This window comes from Apodemus sylvaticus, chromosome 10, assembly GCF_947179515.1.
Source record: "Apodemus sylvaticus chromosome 10, mApoSyl1.1, whole genome shotgun sequence".
NCBI classification, from domain to species: domain Eukaryota; kingdom Metazoa; phylum Chordata; class Mammalia; order Rodentia; family Muridae; genus Apodemus; species Apodemus sylvaticus.
The window spans coordinates 21,857,269-21,879,756 of NC_067481.1; the positions used below are offsets into that span (position 1 = coordinate 21,857,269).

A 22,488-nucleotide genomic window follows, 5' to 3' on the forward strand; every position below is an offset into this window, starting at 1 on the left:
GCCTGTGGAGGGTTGTTCATGTGATACAGTGTGGAGGAACTGAGGCCAGAGGAGGCTGGACAGAGAAAAAGATCTTATCTGTAGTTCCTTTTATTCTGGAAAGGAATTCCAGCAGGGTCAAGAGCCATCTGTGTCCTCCAGAAATAGGCCAAAGGCAAAGCTGGAGGCGGCTTTCTGCCCAGAGTGGAAGATGCTGGAGTGCAGAGGGAAACTGGCAGTGATGCAGAAATAGTCACCTCCACCCGCTGCTCCCAAGCGTGAATTCAGAGACCAGTGGGTGGCTTGATTTACATCCAGTGCTTTATTAAAGATAAATACTCTCGGAGAAGACGTAAACCCACCCCAAGCCAACAGACAGTGCATGTGTATGCAAGTGATTTGTGAGGTCCCTGATCTGTGTTCTGAGGGGTAGTCAGCCAGGCAGGGCCTGGGCTGACCAATAAGGCAGATGAGGGTCCCTGTCCTGGGGACTCACTGCTCCTGGGTGCCCCAGGAGATGTAGTCTGACCGTGTGGCCGCATGGTACTCGTCAATCAGCTGCTGCACAATCTCCCTGGAGGTGTCCATCTCGTCAAAGTTGTCCTTGAAGATGTCCTCCTTGCGGAACTGCTCCATGAAGGCCTCCCGCTTCCGCAGCTTGTCAAACTGGCGGCAGGTTCGTTCAAAGAGCTAAGGGCACAGAGGGAGAGCGGGGGTGGGGGGCGGGGTCACAAGGAAATCAAGAAACAGACCACTCCAGAGAGCCAGGGAACCAAGGGATGGTTGGTTAGTGTACTGGCTGGTTTTGAGTGTCAACTTGACACAGGCTGGAGTTATCACAGAGAAAGGAGTTTCAGTTGGGGAAGTGCCTCCATGAGATCCAACTGTGAGGCATTTTCTCAATTAGTGATCAGGGGGGAGGGCCCCTTGTGGGTGGTACCATCTCTGGTCTGTATTCTTGGGTTCTATAAGAGAGCAGGCTGAGCAAGCCAGGGGAAGCAAGCCAGTAAGGAACATCCCTCCATGGCCTCTGCATCAGCTCCTGCTTCCTGACCTGCTTGAGTTCCAGTCCTGACTTCCTTTAGTGATGAACTGCAATGTGGAAGTGTAAGCTCAATAAACCCTTTCCTCCCCAACTTGTTTCTTGGTCATGATGTTTGTGCAGGAATAGAAACCCTGACTAAGACAAATTGGTACCAGCGTAGTGGGGTATTCCTGTGACAACTTGACCATGTTTTGGGGAGGATTGTGGAAGGATTTTGGAACTTTGAGCTAGAAAAGCTGTGGAAAGTTCTGTAGGAGCTTGGAAGACAATATTACAAACAGTGCAGAAGATGGAGGCCTGGCTTGTGAAATTTCAGAGGGAAGATTAAAGACTCTAAAAGTGGCCATGTTTTGATTGTGAAGATTCTGTGGTTTTGGTTAGCTGGGGCTGAAGAATCAGCTGTAAGTAACAAGATACCAGAACCACTAAAGCAAACCTTTGTGTTACTGGGACTATTGATGCTGGTTAGCTGGAGCTAAGAAATGAGCGGTGATTAAGAAGAGACCAGCATCACTGAGATGAAATCCTCTTGGAAGTGTTTTCTGAGAGCACAGAGTGTGTTCCAGAGATAGCCACAGTTGTATTTTGTGCTGTGGCTGGATTTGGTACTGTGTAAGAGTCACCTAGACGGTACTGGTTTTGAAGGCATGAAGGGGTCATGAAGAGCAGCTGAGGCTCTTGGCACAGTGAGAGGCCACAGAAGGCCATTGGTGAAGGTGCAGCCTCAGTTGCAATTGATGGCCCAAGACTTGAAGGGGTCATGCATAGGAGCAGAGGCTTGTCACCATGAAGAGAGCCTATGAGAGGCTATTGGTGAAGCCTAATTACAGTGGAAAATAGTGGAGTTTTGGAGATGCCAGTACCATGTGACGACCACCAAGAACAGCAGCAACAGTGGCGTACAGGCAGCTGGAGCCTAGAGGACAAACTGTGTGCTACAAAGGGCAGGACTGAAGAAGTGACCCAAGCCCTTGGAGGAGCCCCGAAGATCGTGAGTTAGATCCCAGACATTGAACCATTGGAGTTTTGAGTTTCGCTTTTGGTTGTTCCTGTGCCCTGATGTTTCCCTCTTGAAGGAAGAAAGTATTTTAGTGGAGCCCATAGTTAGAGACTTTGAATTTTTAAAAGATTTTGAATTTTAAAGATATTGGACATTTGTCAATTGTACTGGCTGGTTTTGAGTGTCAACTTGACACAGGCTGGAGTTATCACAGAGAAAGGAGTTTCAGTTGGGGAAGTGCCTCCATGAGATCCAACTGTGAGGCATTTTCTCAATTAGTGATCAGGGGGGAGGGCCCCTTGTGGGTGGTACCATCTCTGGTCTGTATTCTTGGGTTCTATAAGAGAGCAGGCTGAGCAAGCCAGGGGAAGCAAGCCAGTAAGAAACATCTCTCCATGGCCTCTGCATCAGCTCCTGCTTCCTGACCTGCTTGAGTTCCAGTCCTGACTTCCTTTAGTGATGAGCTGCAACGTGGAAGTATAAGCTGAATAAACCCTTTTCCTCCCCAACTTGTTTCTTGGTCATGATGTTTGTGCAGGAATAGAAACCCTGACTAAGATAGTTAGTCTCCAGTCAGAGGCTAGGCAGGAGTGGGAGAGGAAGGAACGGAGATGGTGGGTAATGCCCAGCAGCTCATAGTGGGAGAGTGGAGAGCTTCAGAATGGCCTCCAGCAGGACACAGAGTAGGGGAAGCTGCCGATGGCAGGGAGCAGAGCAGAGTGGCCAAAGACCAGGAGCTCGGGGTGTGGCTCAGAGCAGGAAGAGCTGCCTACCATTCCAGAGGCCCTGGGTTCGAGTCCCAGGAACACAAAGATAACAGGAGACTCTGCTCACCGAGGAGATACTGGTGTGGTTGGCCATCATGAGTCCGCTGACCCGGTGGGCTGAGGGCAGGTAGGGAGACTTCCTGGACAGGGCCACCTGGATGCTGGCTGGGCCCCAGGGGATGAAGTTGGCCAATTTCCTTTCCCGGATCCTCTGCAGGCTCTTGTGGACCTGGGGTGGGCAGAGAGGTGGTAGGTAGTTGTTGCTTCTCTGCCCTGTGGGCCCGAGGGTAGGGTGTAGGAGCCTCCCTTACCTGGGTGGGGTCCACCTCTCCCTGGATGATGTTGAGGATGGCGATGTAGCAGTGGGTGGTCTGACGATCCCGGCCTGTGGACACCATCACGTTCTTGGGCTGCAGCAGGCGCCTCATGACATCCAGGACCGTTGTCTTCCTCACACTGGCCACCTGAGGGAATAGGGACCAGGTGAGCAGTCAGGGGGCAACCCAGAGATGCACGGAGAGAGAAGAGCGACTCTGTCACCATCAGCAGGCAGGTGGCATGGACTCTGGGGACTGTCTTTAGAGCAGGTCTGGGCTGAGTCTCTGTCATGGGATTAGGGTCATGGCTCTCGGGTCACCAATGCCATGCCCTTGAGCAGTGAGCAGCAACAGATCCCAGTAGGCACTGCTCCTGCAGGAGCCAAAGGTAGCAGAAAGCAGAGACAGGGCCACAGGCTGGTGGCAGAGTCCGTCCCTGAGGACAGAACCTGGGGACGGGAGGAGGGAGCAAAGCTGCAGAGAGCAGCTCCTGGAAGAAAAGGGACCCTGAGGGAGCGCTTACTGACTGGTCCGTGGTCAGGGGGGTATAGCCAGTCATGAGGAAGTGGAGCCGGGGGGTGGGAATGAGCGAGGCGATGAGGCCGATGAGGTCATTGTTCATGTATCCAGGGTAGCGCAGGGTGGTGGTGCTGGCTGACATGATGGTGGACACCTGGGAACAGACACTGCGTTATGGGACTTGATGGAGGTGGAACGCCCCTCCTCTGACGACCCCCTCCCAGAGAGAGAGGGCTTGCATTCCACAAGTGGGACTCACCAGCTGGTTGATCTGGGAGAAGGATGGGTTCTGGATGTGCAGGCGGTCTGTGGCGATCAGGTTCAGGGCCGTGTTGTCCAGCACCACCTAGAAGGGAGAGCAAAGCGTTGAAGATTAATGAAGACAAGAACATCGGGAGCTTGGTCTGAGTCTCGCCTTGAGCCTAACGGGTGCAAACACTCACGCCAAAGGGCCTTTCTCAAGCTTATGGCACAAGAGAGCTCAGAATGAAGATGGCTGGGGGTGGGGTGGGAGAAGGGAGCAGGACCAAGAATTCAGGCCTCACCACACAGTCCGCATTCTGGGTCAGCCTCTTTAGCGTGAGGAGCGAGTTGTAGGGCTGGACCACCACATCACTCATCTCGTCCTGGTTGGGGAACACGGAGTATGTCTGCACCAGTTTCTTGGGGTACCTGGTGGGGTTGGGAGAAGAGGGCAACAGATTAGAGATTTGGTGAACGGAGCATTTGTCCGCGAATAGGAAAAGTAGAGTCGGGCCAAAAGCAGTAGAACAGGAGGATGTAGTTTTTGAAAGGATAAATCCTAAAAGGGCAAGGGAAGAGACACTGTAAAATCCTAGGTTCCAAACCCGGACACATTCCTTGGTCGTTCAAAGCAGGGCCTACATCCTGGGCTCTGAGCTCTGCGAGTAGTATTAAGTTTCTCCCTTGTACCTCAGTTTCCTCACAGTCGGAGGGAATAGAAGGGCTACAGTGCGCAGGGAGCTATGTCTGCTGGGCCCCAAGTGCCTTAGGAAACAGAGAAAGGACCCATCTTCACCCAGTCCCACGAACACAGGCTTACCTGTCATTTAGCCGTTCCAAGAGGTAGGAGCCCAAGCCAGAGCCTGTCCCCCCGGCAATGGAGTGACACAGCACAAATCCCTGGGTAAGAAAGGGGCTAGAAGCGTTTCGGTGTCTGGTGACAGGATTTAGTCTAAAAAGTTTAAGCTTGTTTTTTATTTTACGTGCCTGCCTGCATGCATGTACATGCCTATGTACACACATATGTGTGCATACATGTGTGTGCCTGGTGCCTGTGGAGGTCAGAAGAGGGTATCAGATGTTCTGGAACTGGAGTTAGAGATGACTGTGAACCACCATGCTGGGTGCTGGGAACCACACCCAGATGCTGTACCAGAGGAGGAAGTGCTCTGAGCCACACCAGCCATCTCTCCAGTCCCGACATCCAACTACACACATCCCACAATGTCTTGGGCGCTTGTCTTCCCAAGTCCCCTCATTGCCTAGGAGACTCTGCCCTCTCTTCAATAAGGCTCAGTGGCTTCTGTCCAACCCAAAGGATAAATGAGTTGATCTTGTACCGAATAGGTAGCTTTAAAAAAATTATTATAATTTGTGTGTGCGCGTGTGCAGGGTTATGTATGTGAGAGTACACTGAAGCTGTCTTCAGACACACCAGAAGAGGGCGTCAGATCCCATTACAGATGGTCGTGAGCCACCCTGTGGTTGCTGGGAGTTGAACTCTGGACCTCTGGAAGAGCAGTCAGTGCTCTTACCTGTTGAGCCATCTCTCCAGCCCCAGTTCTCTCTATCACGGGCTGTTAAGCTTGAACACAAGCATCATCACCTGCTCAGTCATTTCAATGGCCCCTAACAGGGGATTTCTAAAGGGCACTGCCAAGTCTCCACATGTCCAGCTCCACTGACATTCCTGGGACACTCACCTCTAGACTGTCACTGCCGTCTGCCTCCCGATCTATGATGTCAAAAATGTCCTCATGGATTTTTTCTCCCTGGACAGATGTGGAGAAGGGTGAGGTGGGACACAACAAGGGACAGGAAATGACTTCAAAGTAGCCACCCATGCATATGTCTATGCATATGAGCACTCTACATGTATGCCTGCATGACTCAGAAGAGGCCATCAGGTCCCATGACAGATGGTTGTGAGCCACCATGTGGTTGCTGGGACTTGAACTCAAAACCTCTGTGCTCTTAACTGCTGAGCCATCTCTCCAGCTCTCCACCCTTGATTCTTTTTTTTTTTTGGTTTTTTTGGATTTGGTTTTTTCGAGACAGGGTTTCTCTGTATAGCCCTGGCTGTCCTGGAACTCACTCTGTAGACTAGGCTGGCCTCGAACTCAGAAATCCGCCTGCCTCTGCCTCCCAGAGTGCTGGGATTACAGGCGTGCGCCACCACCGCCCGGCTTTCCACCCTTGATTCTTATATGCATCATGGCTGCCTTGCTTTGCACTGAGAGGTACAACATTGGTTACAAGCAAGAACAACCAATCAAGATGATCTGTTCACATATAGCTTTGAATCACTGGAGTCCAGGACCTTGCTTATGCTAAGAAGGGCTCTACATTTTATTTTATTTTACTTTTTTTGAGACAGGGCTTCATATAGCAAAGGCTGGCATCAATTTCCCTTTAGCTGAGGATAACCCTGACATCCTGTATTTTGCGTCTATCTCCAGTATAAACTGTTCTGCCCAGTTTTATGCAGTGTTAAGGACTGAAGTCAAAGCTTCATACATACTAGACCAGTATTCTCCCAACTGAGCCACATGTACAGTCACCTCTACCATTATAGCATATGTCTACCTCGTTATGTGACTTCAGGAAGATTTATCTATCTGTTTCCTAACTGAAAGTAAAACACAGGCCCATGCTCCACTATTTAATATTCACGGGGCCAGATATTGTTAGAAATCAAAATACTTCAGGTTCTTAAAAGTAGTTTTGTGTATACAAATATAAATTGCATATTAGCTGGGCAGTGGTGGTGCACGCCTTTAATCTCAGCATTTGGGAGGCAGAGGCAGGTGGGTGTCTGTGTATTTGAGGCTAGCCTGGTCTATACAGTGAGTTCCAGGACAGGCAGGGCTACACAGAGAAACTTTCTCAAAATAAATAAATATATTCATATTTAACAAAAAGGTCACATCAAGGCTGGGGATGTACAGCTCAGCAGTCTGTTTGTCTAGTATGTGATGTTTAACACATCCCTAGAACCTGCAAAATAAATAATACTAATAACAACCGTGGAGGACAGAGGTGTGTTATCAGAGTGAGGACAATAAGTTGACTAGAAACATCAACATAGCCTTCTCCATTGAGCTTTGGTTTTACCTAGCCAAGCTTGAAATATCTTTGGTTTCAGAGTTTTATTTTGAGTCTGAAAGGGTAGATGAAAGATCATAAACCCATTGTACCTATACTTCTAGGGTTAGTCTGAGGTTTACCAAGCTAACATATAAAGTATTTAAAAGGCCTGCAACAAAGCACTAGCTAGACAGAGCTAACATAAAGTATTTAAAAGACTTGCAACAAAGCACTAGCTAGGATGGGTTCTTAGCGTTCCAGTTAGCTCCTGGAGCCGTGGCTATCCCGTTCTGCACTCACACATCTCTGACCTAGTTTCATCTGTAGGAAAATCACAGGGCTCATGCCCACCCACGGAGCTGAGAGCCCTGCAGCGGAACAGCAAATGACCTGGGAGAATCCGCTGGCCCAGTTGTTGCCAGCCCCTCCTCCGTGCTCAGACAGGTAGATGTTCTCCGGGTTGTAGAGCTTGGCATAGGAGGAGTTGAGGATGGAATGGATCACCCGGGGCTCCAGGTCCAGCAGCACAGCCCGGGGGATGTAATGCTCATCATCTGCCTGTCAAAGGGAAACCAGGATAGGCCCAATGAGCTAGGACCACAATGAGTCAAGTCCTGAATCCTCCCAAGTCTGGCTCCTGCAGGCCCTCCCTCAAGACAGCTCTTCTGTTCCCATCTGCCCAGTGAGATTCCCAGCAGGTCCCTGCTAGTCCTTTCAGGTTCCCAGGGTTCTCCTGGTCAAGTCAGTGGGGTTGGGGCGGCACCTGGTAGAAAAAGACGTCCTTGCGATCAGTGCCCTCGGTGGCGAACTCCTCTACGATGCCTTCAGGACTGATGCCATGCTCAGCACACAGCTGTTTCCAGAACTCGAACCCAACTGAGAGGGAGGCGGGAGAAGAAGAAAAAGGATACGTGGGTCTGGGTAGGTTCCAAATAGCCAGTGGGACATTGAACGCCCTGGATCTAGGGATCTAGATTAGCCTTGGGACGCCTTAGTGTCTAGGCCGGCGACTGGACAGGGGAGGGTCCACTGGCTTCGGATAGTTGGGTACAGGGCTGGGGATCGCCTTTGTGGGGGAGAACCAGGATTCTGGGGACAGACCGAATCTATGACCTTATTGTGAGGGCCTATTGGACCTAAGGAACCTGGCAGGCAGAGGGTCTGGAGGTTCGCTCACTCTGATTGCCGCATTGGCCCAACTGTAGGGTGATGATTTCTCTCGGCATCGCTCCTCAGACATCGGCGTTGCAGTCTCTCCCGCCAGCAGCGCCGCCGACCGCTTGCCCGCTCGCCCGCAAGACGCAGGCGCTAGACAATCTGCTCCACCCCTGATCTTTCTGCGCTCCAATGGGAGCTAAGCTCTGCAGATGGAATTTCCTCCTCCATTGGGCTTCAGTGGTGCAGGTTGCGCGTGCGCGACTCCGAATTGCGCCCTGCGCGGGAACGTATTTTGACGCAGCGTTCTCTTCCGTCTAGGGAATGCGCCCAGGAGCTTATGCGCATGCGCGCGTGGGATGAACCGGCTTACCCAGTCCCCCCGCCCTCACCGCCTCTTCTCCGCCCCGCCGCAGCCAAATCGCGCTTCTGCGCAGTTGGTGTTATTGTGACTGCCGGGCCGTGGCCCCGGATGTTGTGGCTGCTGGAGGGGAGATGGAGGAGGCTGAAGGGGTGGCCGCGGCCCCGGGCCCAGCTTCGGGGTTGGCTTTCAGGGACCGCCGAGCTATGTCCGGCTCCTGGGAGCGCGACCAGCAGGTTGAGGCGGCGCAGCGGGCCCTGGTGGAGGTGCTGGGCCCTTACGAGCCTCTGCTGAGCCGGGTGCAGGCAGCCCTGGTGTGGGAGCGGCCGGCCAGGAGCGCCCTGTGGTGCCTGGGGCTGAACGCGGCGTTCTGGTGAGAGACCCGGACCCTCGCTCACCCTACTAGGCGGGAGTTCGTCAGCTCGCTCTGGGGGTCTATCACACCTTCCCTGCGCTGCCCTGTCTTCTTTCTCCGCTCAGATTGCTTCTCATACTTGCCTAATGATGCTTCACTTTCCCCTACATCCAGCCTGCCTCCAGGCTTTGGCACCCCGGGTGCTCGCAGGGCCTTCCCGGTCATCCCCGCCGTCCCCACGCCCCCACCTTCGCCCGGGACACTCTCCACGAGCTTTTGGTAACATCCCGTGTCGCTGCTCGCAGTAAGCCGGAGTGCCTCCTGTTAGCTAGAGAAAGTGATTTCACTTTGAGACCATTTCCTCCGTTTCCCTTGCGTGCCCCCAGTGTGGTGCTTCCCAGAGATTTTAACTTACGGTGGGAGGAGAGGCAGAAGGGCTTGAAAAGTGGCATATCCATGGGTGTGAGGAGGAAAACAAGCTTGAGCCGGTTATCATGGATTAGCATGTTAGATACTGTCTCACCCAGTCAAGTTGGTGAAGTCCATATGGAGTTTCAGCTTGAAAGAAAAGTAGAATTACAAAACAGTGACGGGATTTCATCTTTCAGATCCACTTAGGATTGCAGCTCATCTCCCAACAAATTAGAAAGCCCATAGCCAGTGGTTTGAAGTTCAAGGGGTTTGGGGTTGTCCGAGAGAGCCTTGAGTTCCTTTAGCTGGACAAGTGGCTTTATGTAAAAGTGTTGTGTTTCATTCCCTGGGAAAGCACCTAGGAGGAGTTTGGGCTTCATGGAGTCTACCAACCATGGTTTGGGTTTATTAATAACCATAAAACTGATCAAATTCCAAGGGAACTGACACATCACTGAGGCCTCTACTACCAGAAGAGATGAAACTATCTTGACTAAGCCTGAAACAACAAAAGTGGTGTGTGTATGTGTGTGTGTTTGAGTGTGTGTGTGTGTGTTGGGGTTCTGGAGCTTTATCCCGAAACCTTGTGTGTATTAGGCAAGGGCTCTAGCAGTGAAGCTACACTAAAGGCCACTATCATCTATTTTTGGTAATGCTTCTTTCTTGACCTCAGATACCAGCTTCCTCCCCATTGTTAGTATTTGTCCAGGCATAACCTCCAGGAAAAAGAAATCAATGTTTATTAAACCAGCTTTTAGAACGTGGGCTTCAGGTGGACATCATGGGCAGTTCTGACTGAACCTTTTTGTTTGTTTGTTTTGTTTTTGTTTTTGTTTTTTAATGAGTTATGGTTTCATTACATAGCCCTAGCAAGCCTAGAACTCTGTTTGTAGACCAGGCTGACCTCAAACTTAAGAGACCTACCTGCTTCTGTCTCTCAAGTGCTGGGATTTAAGGAGTTCGCCAGTATGTCTGGCTGATGAAACATGTTTTTAAAGATTTGTTTTTATTATTTTAATTGCCTGTGTGTGTGTGTGAGAGAGGGGGGGGGGAGAGAGAGAGAGGGAGAGAGAGTGAGTGTAGGGGTAGTGGTGACAGAGTATGTGTCTGAATTGCGGGTACTTGTGGAGGCTAGAGACATTAGATCCCCCTGGAGCTGGAGATAGGTGAGCTGCCCAGTGTGGGTGCTGGGACCTGAACTTCTTTGGAAGAGCCTTATGTGCTCTTAGCCACTGAGCCATCTCTCTCTGGAACACATTTTATAACTGCAACAGTATTTGCTGGTCCTCAACAGTGTATTCTTTTTTGGTTCCATATATCCACTCTACATAGAAGGCCTTGAACTTCTGATCTTCCTGCTCCCAGCTTGTGAAGATTGGGACTATTGACACTGGCCCCTGTGCTGTACCAACAATGTTTACTCAGGCTAAGTCTGTGTTTAGAATCTTTCTCAGACCCCTCTTGTGCTTTGGACCTTTTAAAAATTGGGACTGATGTTTCTCTCTGGCATTTCCTGGTAGTTTGCCTGCTGTGTAGCCACAGTACAGGAGGTGGGGAGAGATCTACCACAATGAGGGGTTTAGACTTACAGGACAGTTGAGCTTGTCCCTTACAGAGGGGGGACTCAGACCTTGTGAAGGGTACAGATAGAATGACGGTCCAAGGGGGTAAAATAGACATTGGCATTCATGGAATGGTTTTGGGCGAATGAGCTTCCTTTGAAGTTTGAGGATTAAATAAACATAGTTCTCTCATCAGTAGTGTCTGTGATGTTGACATTTCTTTCACTTAGGTAAGTAAAGAATGACTGTTTAGATTTCCAACGGTTTGAAGAAGCGCCACTAAGGTCAGAAACAACAAATCTGAAATGTGTCTCATTATTTATTAGGAATAATGATGCTTCAAAAGCCGAGGTGGATTTTGATGTGTCAGAAAATTAGTAGCACAAAAAAGTCTCCTGAGTGTTGGAGTCCACCTTAGGGTAATGGAGCTCACCTCCAAAACTGACCCCTGACCCAGCTCCTGTGTGCTGTCCTCTGACCCCTCCCTCCCTCCCTCCCTCCCTCCCTCCCTCTCTTTCTCTCTCTCTCTCTGAAAGAATTTTTTTTCAAGTCCTCTAAATTCAGGGCACATAGTGCTTTTAGTGTTGTGCATTCTCTGGTGTAGTTTTCCTTGTACCTCTGAATATGCCCTCTTACTTTTTAAACACAATAGGTTCATAACAGAAATCCATGTGGTAGGATGTCACCGTGTATTTCCAGGGTGTCCCTTCTCCGGTTCTAGAGAAATTAGGGTGATCTTGTCAAAAATCTTGTAACTCACATCACTTCTGGTCCCTGATCTGTTACTGTCTTTAGGACAATAATGGCCTCCCTTTAAAAGCTTACTTTTTCATTAATCTCCCCCATCTGCAGATGAATGATCCTAGGGGAGACCATGAAAGTCAGCAGGCATGCATCATGGAAGGATCAGGAAAGGACAGGTTCCAGGAACTTTGATCGGGCTGATAGGAGATAGGGAGCATGGGGGTAAAGGGGCCCTGGAGGTGCACAGGCGCCGGCCCTGCACAGAACAGCACAGAGCTCATAGGTGGTTATAGACTGTGTCGCGCCTTTCCAGCATTGTCCCTAGGATTCTAGGTGGTTTTTGGGGACATGAGCACAACCCACAGCTGATGCGCTGTTAATTCTTGGGAATTCACAGTCACCTATCTTACGGGTATTAACTCTTCTTTACTCAGAGGGGTCTGGGATTATGGACTGTGTTATTCGAATGAATTTTTAAAAATGTTTTTTTTCCCCAAACAAAATTAAAAGTGAGTTGAGAAGTGATTAAAGGTATACAGCAGTTCTTACTTACAAAGTTAGAATCTAACTAAGAACCAATAGGAAATGGGAGGGAGAGCGTGTTACCACCCCCACTCCCCATCCCCTTTATTTTCCCTAAGGACAGGATTTCTCTGTGTAGCCCTGGCTGTTCTGGAACTCTGGATCTATACACCAGGCTGGCCTTGAACTCAGAGACTCACTTGCCTCTTGTCTTCCAACTGCTGGGATTAAAGGAGTGCAGCACCACCCAGCCTCTTCTCTTCCTCCTCCTCCTCCTCCTCTTTAATGAGTTCTGGAGATGTTTAGAAAAGTAAACATTTTCAGATTTTAGTTTTCCTTTAAATGGCAAGGAAAACCCATTTCAATAGAGACATTTATTCTGCATGGAAAAGAAAAAACATTGTGGAACCAGAGTGCTGCAAGCCCCAGCACCCAGGAGGCAGACCTCTGTGGGATCAAGACTAGCTGGGACTACATGGACTGTCTCAAAAAGAAGGCAAACTTTGAAACTGATTGACAAGTGTTTCTGATGATCGGTTCTTTCTCCTTTTGGGAGTCTATTGCACTGGTAGGGAGAGCTCTCTTGTCTGGTTGGTAACCTAGCAGGCTGCTAATTATTTTGCCTCTCTTTGCCTTAAAGGTGGATTAGTCATTTGTTTGTTTTGATGCTGGGATTAAACCTATGGCTTCATAAATGCTAGGCAGACTCTTTATCTCTGAGCTCTGCAGCTAGCCTTGCATGAGTTTTGTCTGTAATTGTGAGGTTGGCGCTTTCTTTGTTTAAGGGGCGGGTGGGTCATTAGCAGCTAGCTGGTTTCACTTTTTTTTTCTTTTTTTTCTTTTTGTCTCCCCCCCCTCCCACCCCCTGCAAGCAGCAGCTATCATTATGTGATATAGATTGGGTTAATTTTTTTTTCTTTTCATTTACTGGCTCATTAACTAGGCAGTCACAGTGTTGCACAATAACAGGCTCCCTGTCCCTATAGAATAGGATGCTTTGTTCTGAAGTGCCACAGAGACAAGTGTGCTCTGTAATAACAAAGGAACCCAGAAATAGCATCTTCTTTGATAGATGTGTTGTCATTGTTTACGATTGTGTGTGTTACTGTGGATTGAACCCAGGGCCTCCTGTGTACTAGGCAAACTATTATAATTTACATAACAGACTCTGGCTTCTGTTACTACTGGAGATCCCTGCTGTAGTTTTTTTTGTTTTGTTTTGTTTTTTTTTGTTTTTTTTGTTTTTTTCCCAGAGAGGGTTTCTTTGTATAGCCCTGGCTGTCCTGGAACTCTCTCTGTAGACCAGGCTGGCCTCGAACTCAGAAATCCGCCTGCCTCTGCCGCCCAAGTGCTGGAATTACAGGCATGCGCCACCACCGCCCAGTCCCTGCTGTAGTTAACTCCTAGAAAACTACTCATTTCTAGGATTTCTCATGGTCTTTTTGAACACCAAATAGCTATTCCAAGGAATACATTTTATTTGGTGTGACAGTTTAATTGGATTTTAGCCCCTAACAAATAAAAGGACAGTTTACAAAAGGAAAATCCACATGGAGTGGTGCAAGCCCATAATCCAGGTGTGTGTGTGTGTGTGTCTGTGTGTGAGAGAGAGAGAGAGAGAGAGAGAGAGAGACAGACAGACAGACAGACAGACAGAAAGAGAAGAAGAGTTAAAGGTCATCCTCAGCTATCTAGTGAGTTTTAGGCCATCCTGGGCTACATGAGACTGTCTTGACACCTTCCTTTCCATAAAGGAAAAACAGTGGGTATGTAAAACTTTACTGTCACTGGTATTTTAAAAATTCAAGTGTAGTGGCTGAAGAGATGGCTCGGGTATCAAGAGCTTTTGTTTTTACAGAGGAACTAGGTTTGATTCCCAGCATCCACATGGTAGCTCACAGCATCTCCAGTCCTGGGGACCATCAGGCAGGCATGTAGTGCATGTGAATGCAGGTGCATGGTGCATGCATGCGGGTGAAACATTCATACACATAGGATAAATTAAGAAATAAATAGAAGTCAAGTTGTGTTACCAATTTCTGCTTACTAAGTTTTATTTTGAGACAGGGTCTCATTCAGTATGTAGCGACAGATGCCCTAGAACTCAGAGATTTGGTTTAGCTTCCTGAGTACTGATATCAAAGTTGTATACCACTCTGCCTGTGTATTAAGTTTTAAGAACTGATAATGTTTAATTCTTGGGAATATATGAGAAAACTGACATGATTGATAGAAGCCAACGTTGGATGGCTTTTCTAGAAAGTAGTCAGCACCTCTTCTGGGGACAGAGGGGACAGGGAGTGACTGATAATGGGGATTCGTTTATTGAGGTTGATAAATATTCCCTGAAGTTAGATAATGGTGACAGTTGTACAACTCTGAATATACTCCAAATCATTGAATCAGGCACTTTAAAAAAAGGGCAAATCTTATGGTGTTATAAAAAATAATGAATACTTCATGATCTAATGTTTTACTTATTTAATTACAGGTAAGGTCAGAGGTTTGTGTTTCATGTTGTGTAGTGCAGCTCCTCTTTCTTATTTTCTTTTTTTTATTCTTATATATATGTTCATATCGTGGGGAGGGGGAGAGAGAGAGAATGAATGAATGTAGACAGGCACCAGCCTGGTGTGTCTGTGCTGTCTGTCGGTCGGTCGGGTCCAAGGGTCAGTCAGGTCACCAGGCTCGCTTGGCATTTGCTTTTATTTTCTGAGCTGTTTCACTGGCCCAGTTTTGGGTTTTTTGTTTGTTGTTTGTTTTTGCTTGTTTCATTCATGTATGTTTTGCTTTTTGTTTTGAGGTGGGGTCTCCTGTAGCCCAGGCTGCCTTATGCAGCCAGGAATTACCTTGAACTCCTGATAGTTCTCCCCCACCTCCCTGGTGCTACCACTAAGCCCAGTTAGGACCTGGTACATGTGGCTCTAAGCCACATCCCCAACCTTAGGTTTTGTGTTTGGTTGGTTGGTTGTTTTTTTTTTTTTTTTTTGTGGTGGTGTTTTGTTTTTGTTGTCTTTCTGAGAGCTAGTTTCTCTGTGTAACACTGGTTGTCCTGCAATTCTGTAGTCCTGGCTGCCCTCGAACTCACAGAGATCCATCTGCTTCTGCTTCCTGAATGCTGAGGTTAAAGGTGTATGCAACCACTACTTGGTAAAAAAAAGTAGTAATCTATAATGTAATCATTTTTGTTTTTGTTTTTGGTTTTTTGGTTTTTTGGATTTGGTTTTTTCGAGACAGGGTTTCTTTGTATAGCTCTGGCTGTCCTGGAACTCACTCTGTACACCAGGCTGGCCTCGAACTCAGAAATCCGCTTGCCTCTGCCTCCCAAAGTGCTGGGATTACAGGCGTGCACCACCACCGCCCAGCTCTTAATGTAATCATTTTTAAAAAAAGATTTACTTATTATGTATACAGTGTTCTGCTTACATGTATACCTGCAGCCAGAAGAGGACACCAGATCTCATAGTAGACGGTTGTGAGCCACCATGTGGATGCTGGGAATTGTAACTCAGGACCTCTGGAAGAGCAGTCAGTGCTCTTAACTGCTGAGCCATCTCTCAAGCCTTAATGTAATCATTTTTTGTTTGTTTGTTTTTGTTTTTTGAAATAGGGCTTCTCTGTGTAACAAGCCCTGACTGTCCTGGATTCACTTTGTAGACCAGGCTAACCTTGAAAACCCAAGTGCTGGGACTAAAGGTCCTGCACCATGAGAAAACATGCTTATGTATTAAGTACAAGTTTTAAAATTAGGTATATATGTCTTAGTTACTGTTTTCTAGCTGTGAAGAGGCACCATGACCAAGGCAACTCTTAGAAACATTTAATTGGGAGCTTGCTTACAATTTTAGATGGTTAGTTGAGAAGCAGACAAGCATGGTGTTAAAGTAGTAGCTGAGAATTTTATGTCCAGATCCACAAGACAGCATAACGAGAAAGAGACACTGGGATTGGCATGTGATTTGCAAACTCTGAAGCCCATCCCCAGTGACACCTCTTCCAGGATGTCACACCTCATAATCCTTCCCAAATAGTTCCACAAATTGGGGACAACATTCAAACCACTACATTTTACATCTTGGTGGTTTGTTTGTTTATATTTGTTTGTTGTTAGACTTGACTAAGTCTAGTCTTTTATGTGTGTGAGGGTTCTTCTGCCTGCATGATGTAGTACAGTATGTATCTACCTCATGTCTTCAGGGGACTGAAGAAAGTGCCCGATTCTCCAGGAATGGAGTTACAGATGGTTGTGAACCTCCATGTTGGTTCTGGGAATTCAACCTAGGTCCTCTGCATGAACAAGTACTCTGAACCACTCAGCTATCTCTCCAGTACCTACTTGTGTATGTGTGCACACGCTCAAGGGCACAGATGTGGAGGTCAGAGGATAACCTGTGGGAGTCTGGCTTTCCTCCTACAGTGTGTTCCAGGGTTTGAACTCAGGTTGCAACGGTTGGTGGCCAGTGCCTTTATCCTGAGCCATGCTGCTGGTCTTCCACTGATTCTGTGTGTTAATAGTTTCAATAAAGTTTTTTTAAAGATTTATTTATTTATTATATGTGAGTACACTGTACAGTGTACACTGTACACTGTAGCTGTCTATAGACACTCCAAAAGAGGGCATCAGATCCCATTACAGATGGTTGTGAGCCACCATGTGGTTGCTGGGAATTGAACTCAGGACCTCTGGAAGAGCAGTCAGTGCCCTGAGCCATCTCTCCAACCCTTCTTGGATTTTCTAATCCTCCAACAAATATGCTTGGCCTTAGAAATAAGGAAAAACCATTAAGAAAAAAATAGATGAGCCCGTAATGATAAGACACGGGTAAGGGCAGTCCCCTGGTGATGAGTTCATGTGTGCATATTCCTATTTGGCTGTATTTGTAGGTGCTTTTTGCTCAGTTGGGAAGTTTTTATGATGATTGTAGTTGCTGAAGGTGTTTTGTATGCTATTTTAGCAAGCTTTGTGGATTTGTGGTTTGAAGAGTGTGTGTGAGTGTGTGTGTGTGTGTGTGTGTGTTCTAGAAGGATTTCATTATATAGTTTAGATTAGCCTCAAACTGTTGATCGTCCTGCTGCTTCTCCTGAGTGCTAGGATTATAGGTATGCTCCCCTGCTCCTTGCCTCCATGTCTTTTCTTCCAGTTCCTCTTGTCTGGGTTTCTTACCATTTGTTTCCCCTCTCTTCCTTGTCTTATTTCTTGTCTTATCATTTTACTTTGTCCCATGATAATTGTAAACACACACAACTGTACTCTGTGAGGTACATGCCTTATTACTTTGTTCTTTTATTTGCTTTGAGACAGGTTCTCCCTGACTTCTCACAGAGGCCTGTGTGGCTCCTCTTCCCTTTGCCTCCTAACTCCTGGGAGTAAAGGTACCCACTGCCACACCTTTGTTACTCTGTGCTTGGGCTGAGAGTCCATGGCTAGTACACCCTCAGATTTGTTTGTTAAGTATAGGCAGTGGGAATGGGAAAGTAGGGGTTGTGACAGGCTGCTGTAAGATAGTCTAATCTGGGAGAAATGATTTTTTGTTTGTTTTGAGACAAGGTCTCATGTAGCCCAGGTTGGCAGCAAACTATATAGCTGAGGACGATCTTGAACTCTTGATCTTACTGCCTTCACCTCCCAAGTGCAGGGTTCACAGGCATGTGTTATTGTGTTATTGTGCCTGGCTGGAAAATGACCCTCTAAAGGAGAGCTAAGCATCGTCCTCTCGCCTGAGTTTTTTCTTGTCAGCAGTCAGTGCTATGGGAAGGGATGATTGTAGCCTGGCTGGCCCCTCAGAGATTACTTTCAAGTACTGGGGAGCAGAGCCCTTAGTGTGGCTTGTTGAAGTTGCTTATTTGTTGGGAAAATGTACTGGCTTTGAGGAGACGAATGACCTGGGGCAGCTCTCTGGTTTGTCTCTGTTAACATTCTTTAATCTCATGTGTGATTGTGCCCTTTAAGTGGTGGGTAGGAAAACTGGAATAGAGTTGTCACTGGTGACTGGATTCCTGAATCTCATTTCCTTTCATCCTTCATTTTAATATATTTTATTTTTAAAACGTGTGCAGGTAGTATGCAGTGATGTTTATTACATAGAAATGTCTGTAGACAAAAATCTGAATTTCCTGTGGCAATTACTCTGAGTGCATTTGTCTTCACATATATGCTCAGCTAAGGCTTCTTTACTTTTGGTCTGGAAATTGGTCTGAGTGCCTTGTATTTAATTTTTTTAAAAAGGTTAATTTATTTATTTTATGTATGTGAGAACACCATTGCTCTCTTCAGACACACCAGAAGACGGCATCAGATCCCATTACAGATGGTTGTGAGCTATCCTGTGGTTGCTGGGAATTGAACTCAAGACCTGGAAGAGCAGTTGGTGCTCTTAACCACTGAGCCACCTCTCTTGCCCCGCGGTTTTTTTGTTTTGTTTTGTTTTGTTTTGTTTTTTAAGTGAGCCACCATGTGGTTGCTGGGAATTGAACTCAGGACCTCTAGAAGAGCAGTCAATGCTTTTAACTGCTGAGCTATATCTCCAACCATAGTTTTTAATTTTTAAAAAATTCACTGTTTTTTTTTTTCGAGACAGGGTTTGTCTGGCTGTCCTGGAACTCACCATGTAAACCAGGCTGGACTCTGCCTCTGTCTTCCAGGTGCTGGGATAAAAAGCATGTGCCTCCATGTCCAGCATATTTTATTATTCTGAGACTTTCTCTTGGGCCTAATGTGGTATTAAACTTTGTGAAGCTGTTTGGATTGTCCCCCTTTTCCCTCCTGGCTAAGGATCTAAGACGGGCCTTTGTATACCCAGACAGCCCTACAGCTGAGCACTATCCCTGGCCTTTTGTTTTTTGTTTTTTTTTTTTATAGTGTAAGAATTCTATCCGTAAGGCTTGTTGTGTGATTATATAACATTATTAATCAAGTATTGAGCTGAGGGTATTCCAGAATGGTGACTTATGGCCAGCTCCTGGTCATCTTCACCTGTTTGGTTAGCTGCTGTGTTAATACCTAGTGCCACTGTGAAATGGAACAGCTGATCTGTTGGGCAGGGGCTGGTGCCTTACATTTTCTTCTTGGCTTTTTGGCCAGGATCAAATGTGATATTTTATAAGTGATTAAGTCTGCTGTTTTCCTTTTTTAAAAAAGAGAAGGTCTTACATAATCCAGCATGTCCTCAAATTCACAATGTTGCAAGGATAACCTTGAACTTTTGAACCTCTTGGCCTATACCTCCCAAGTGGTGGAAGTGTAGGTGTTGGCTACCATACTGGTTTTATTTAATGGTGAGGATCAAACTAGGTTATTCATACATGCAAGGCAAGTAGTTTACCAGCTGAGCTACATCCCTAGCTCAAGACTTGTTAGCATCATATTATGCATGAGGAAACAGATTCATTAAAGTTCACATAATGGTTCTGTTTAGGGAATCAAACTCATGGTCATTTTATTTTATTTTTAATTTAAATTTATTATTATTATTATTAAAAGTGTGTATGTGTGATCTAATTTTTGTCTTGTTGACTGTTACTGTATATAAGTCTGTGATTTTTGTTTGTGTGCCTGCTGGTGTAGATGTCTACATGAGGAAGTCAAAAGTCAACTTTCTAAAATCCTCTCCCTCCACTGTGGATTCCAGGGATCCGATTGTGGTTCTCAGACTTTGCTACCAGGGATTCTGCCCACCAGGCCTTCTCTCTGTCTCTCTTACAACCTTTAAAGCGGTGTCTTGCTTGGTGCAATGGTATATGATTATAGTCTCAGGGTTTGAAGGCTGAAACAAGAGATTACTTCAGCTCAAGAATATGGAGACCAACCAAGGTAACCTAACAAGATCTCAGCTCTTAAAAACGAGCATTCTGGAAAGATGGCTATAGGCATGTACTAGTATATCTGGTTTCTGCAGTTCTGGGGATTGAACCCATAGTCTTCATGCATGCTAGACAAGCACTCTGCCAACGGAGCTACATTTCCAGTCCCCTCATTTTATTGAGGTGATGCTGTGCTACATTTATTGATTTTGCTGGCCCTTGCTGTTGTAAGATAAACCCCACTTGGGAATGGGAAGCTAAATAAGTTCCCAACATGCAACCACGAGGACCTGATCATGGATCGCCAACATTCATGTAAAAGCCTAGTCTGGTCACACATCTGTATCCCCAGTGAGGGGTCAGGGACAGGCAGATCCCTGGAACTCACTGGCCAGAAGTCTTTCCTGTTGATGAGCTCTGGATACAGACACCCTGTTGTAAACGATAATGTGGAGCGCCACACCTTTCCTCCCAAGACTCAGGCGGGGTAGGCAGGGCCCTGTGAGCTTAAGGCCACTCTAGACTGCATAGTTGTAGGGCAGCCAGGTCTGTATTGGAAGGCCTGTCTGGAGTGATAGAGATTCCATGTGCCTACTTGATGCAGTTGGGGAGACTCACATTAAGTAAGTCAGTCTCAGACGAGTATCATATGCTTTCTCTCATTTGTGCTTCTTAGAATGTAGATGGCTGCATCAAATCATGTATGTATTTATGACATGACAGTTGATGTGAAACTCGGGGAACAAAGAGAACTACGATGGGGAAGAGAGAAATGGAGGGCATGGAGACAGCATGCTCCATGTACAATACATACATGTATGAGTGTTCCCATGTAACAATACCATGCACACTCAAATACAAATCCTACTTGGTTATGCTATATAATTTTTTAATATATTGTTAAATTTAACTTGTTTATATTTTATTGAAGAGTTTGCATCTGTAATCATAAGGGATACGGTCTGTCGTTCGCTTATATCTAGCTTCAGTAACAGGGTAATGCTGACCTCTCCAAAAACAATGTGCTTTTTAACCACCACAACTACCACCACCTGTCCCCAAGGTGGGGTCTCAAATAGCCTAGACTGGGCCCAGACTCATAATTTAGATAAAGTTGACCTCAAACCCGTGATCATCCTGTCTCCACTTCCAAGTGCTGGGGTTAAGGCATGGAGCACTACACCTGGTCTTTCCTATGGGTTTCTTTATAAGAGTATTGGTGCTAATCCTGAAGTGCCTTTTAGACACCTTGAGTGTTGGCTTTCTGTGTGACCTTAATTGAGTCATTTGGTTGAGGGGGCAGCTCAGTCCTTTCATCTGTAATAGCAAACCTAATTAAGTGAAATGCCTTGTTATTTGTATGTGTCAGTTATTGACTGGTATTAGGGCTTCACTTTAGTAAATACTCGCTTTCGTCCCAACTTGTCCCTGCTGAACAGACTGAAAGGTTGGAAGAGTCTCCTGGAGGTTATTTGACTTAGCTCTTAACTTTTACAGAAGAAATTACTGTCTCCATAGGAAAATAGCTTGGGTCTGCAAAATTGGAGTGACTTAACCAGGTATATAACTAGTTAACAAGTGAACAACCACCAAAACCTAGGACTAGAATTTGGGTCACCCAGCCCGGCGTGCACCTGGGTCTTTCTGAGCTGGCTTTATCCCTCAGTGAGCCTCTTCTGTTCTCCCTCTAGGTTCTTCGCACTGACGTCCCTTCGCTTTGTGTTTTTACTTGCATTCAGCCTGATGATCATTGTCTGTATTGACCAGTGGAAGAACAAGATTTGGCCTGAGATAAATGGTAAGATTTGTAGCATTTACAACAATTTGAACTTGTAACTTGTTAAGGGAATTTTTGCCTTTAGGGTTGTTTGTTTATTTTGAGGAGTTTGGATTGCTGGGGATGAACTGTTTGAAGTCTGAATTAGTTGCTTTAGGAGACATTTGAAAAGTTTAAGCCTCAGGCCAGGGGTGTTGGTACACACCTTTAATCCCAGCATTCAGGAGGCAAAGGCAGGTAGATAGTGAGTTCCAGGACAGTCTGGGCTGTCTCAAAAAGACAAGAAAAGCTTATGCCTCACCTGTAGGCCTGTAGAGCTGGCCTCTGCCTTCTGTGACTACATTAATGCTGGCACAGCTGTCTGACACTTGCGCTGATGTCGCTGGTATAACAGACTGAGACAGCATCAATTTATTCTTTTTTTGTTTGTTTTTTTGGATTTGGGTTTTTCGAGACGGGTTCTCTGTATAGCCCAGGCTGTCCTGGAACTCACTCTGTAGAGCAGGCTGGCCTCGAACTCAGAAATCCGCCTGCTTCTGCCTTCCAAGTGCTGGGATTACAGGCATGCGCCACCACCGCCCGGCCAATTATTCTTATTAGTTGAATAATAAGTGTTTTGCCCACCTTTCTGTCTGGGTACTACATGTGTACCTCATGTGCACAGAGGCCAAAATAGGACATTGGACCCAGAGTTGGAGTTACAGGCTATTGTTAGCTGCCACATGGGTGCCGAGAATTGAACCCAGGTCTTCTAGAAGAGTAGTCAGTGCTCCTAAATGCTGAGCCATCTCTCCAGTTCGTTTGTTCTTTCTTTCTTTCTTTCTTTCTTTCTTTCTTTCTTTTT

General features: G+C 46.7%; 2 protein-coding genes across 2 annotated transcripts in view; one reads left to right on the top strand and one right to left on the bottom strand.

Moving 5' to 3' along the window:
* Positions 1-282: 282 nt before the first annotated feature.
* On the bottom strand, positions 283-8,369 carry LOC127694247 (tubulin gamma-1 chain). The gene is made up of 11 exons (XM_052195744.1): positions 8,135-8,369; positions 7,721-7,833; positions 7,348-7,515; positions 5,574-5,642; positions 4,691-4,770; positions 4,173-4,299; positions 3,887-3,973; positions 3,632-3,781; positions 3,103-3,255; positions 2,859-3,020; positions 283-669 (listed from the first exon to the last, which is right to left on the bottom strand). The coding sequence occupies exons 1-11, from the start codon at positions 8,181-8,183 to the stop codon at positions 472-474; spliced, it is 1,356 nt and encodes a 451-aa protein (XP_052051704.1). The 5' UTR covers positions 8,184-8,369; the 3' UTR covers positions 283-471.
* A 131-nt stretch (positions 8,370-8,500) lies between these two features.
* Retreg3 (reticulophagy regulator family member 3) overlaps positions 8,501-22,488 on the top strand; it is a 20,457-nt gene continuing 6,469 nt past the window's right edge. Inside the window, exons 1-2 of the mRNA XM_052194669.1 lie at positions 8,501-8,846; positions 21,559-21,700. Coding sequence (XP_052050629.1) covers positions 8,608-8,846; positions 21,559-21,700 — 381 coding nt within the window. The 5' untranslated portion in view covers positions 8,501-8,607. The remainder of the gene's footprint in view (positions 8,847-21,558; positions 21,701-22,488) is intronic.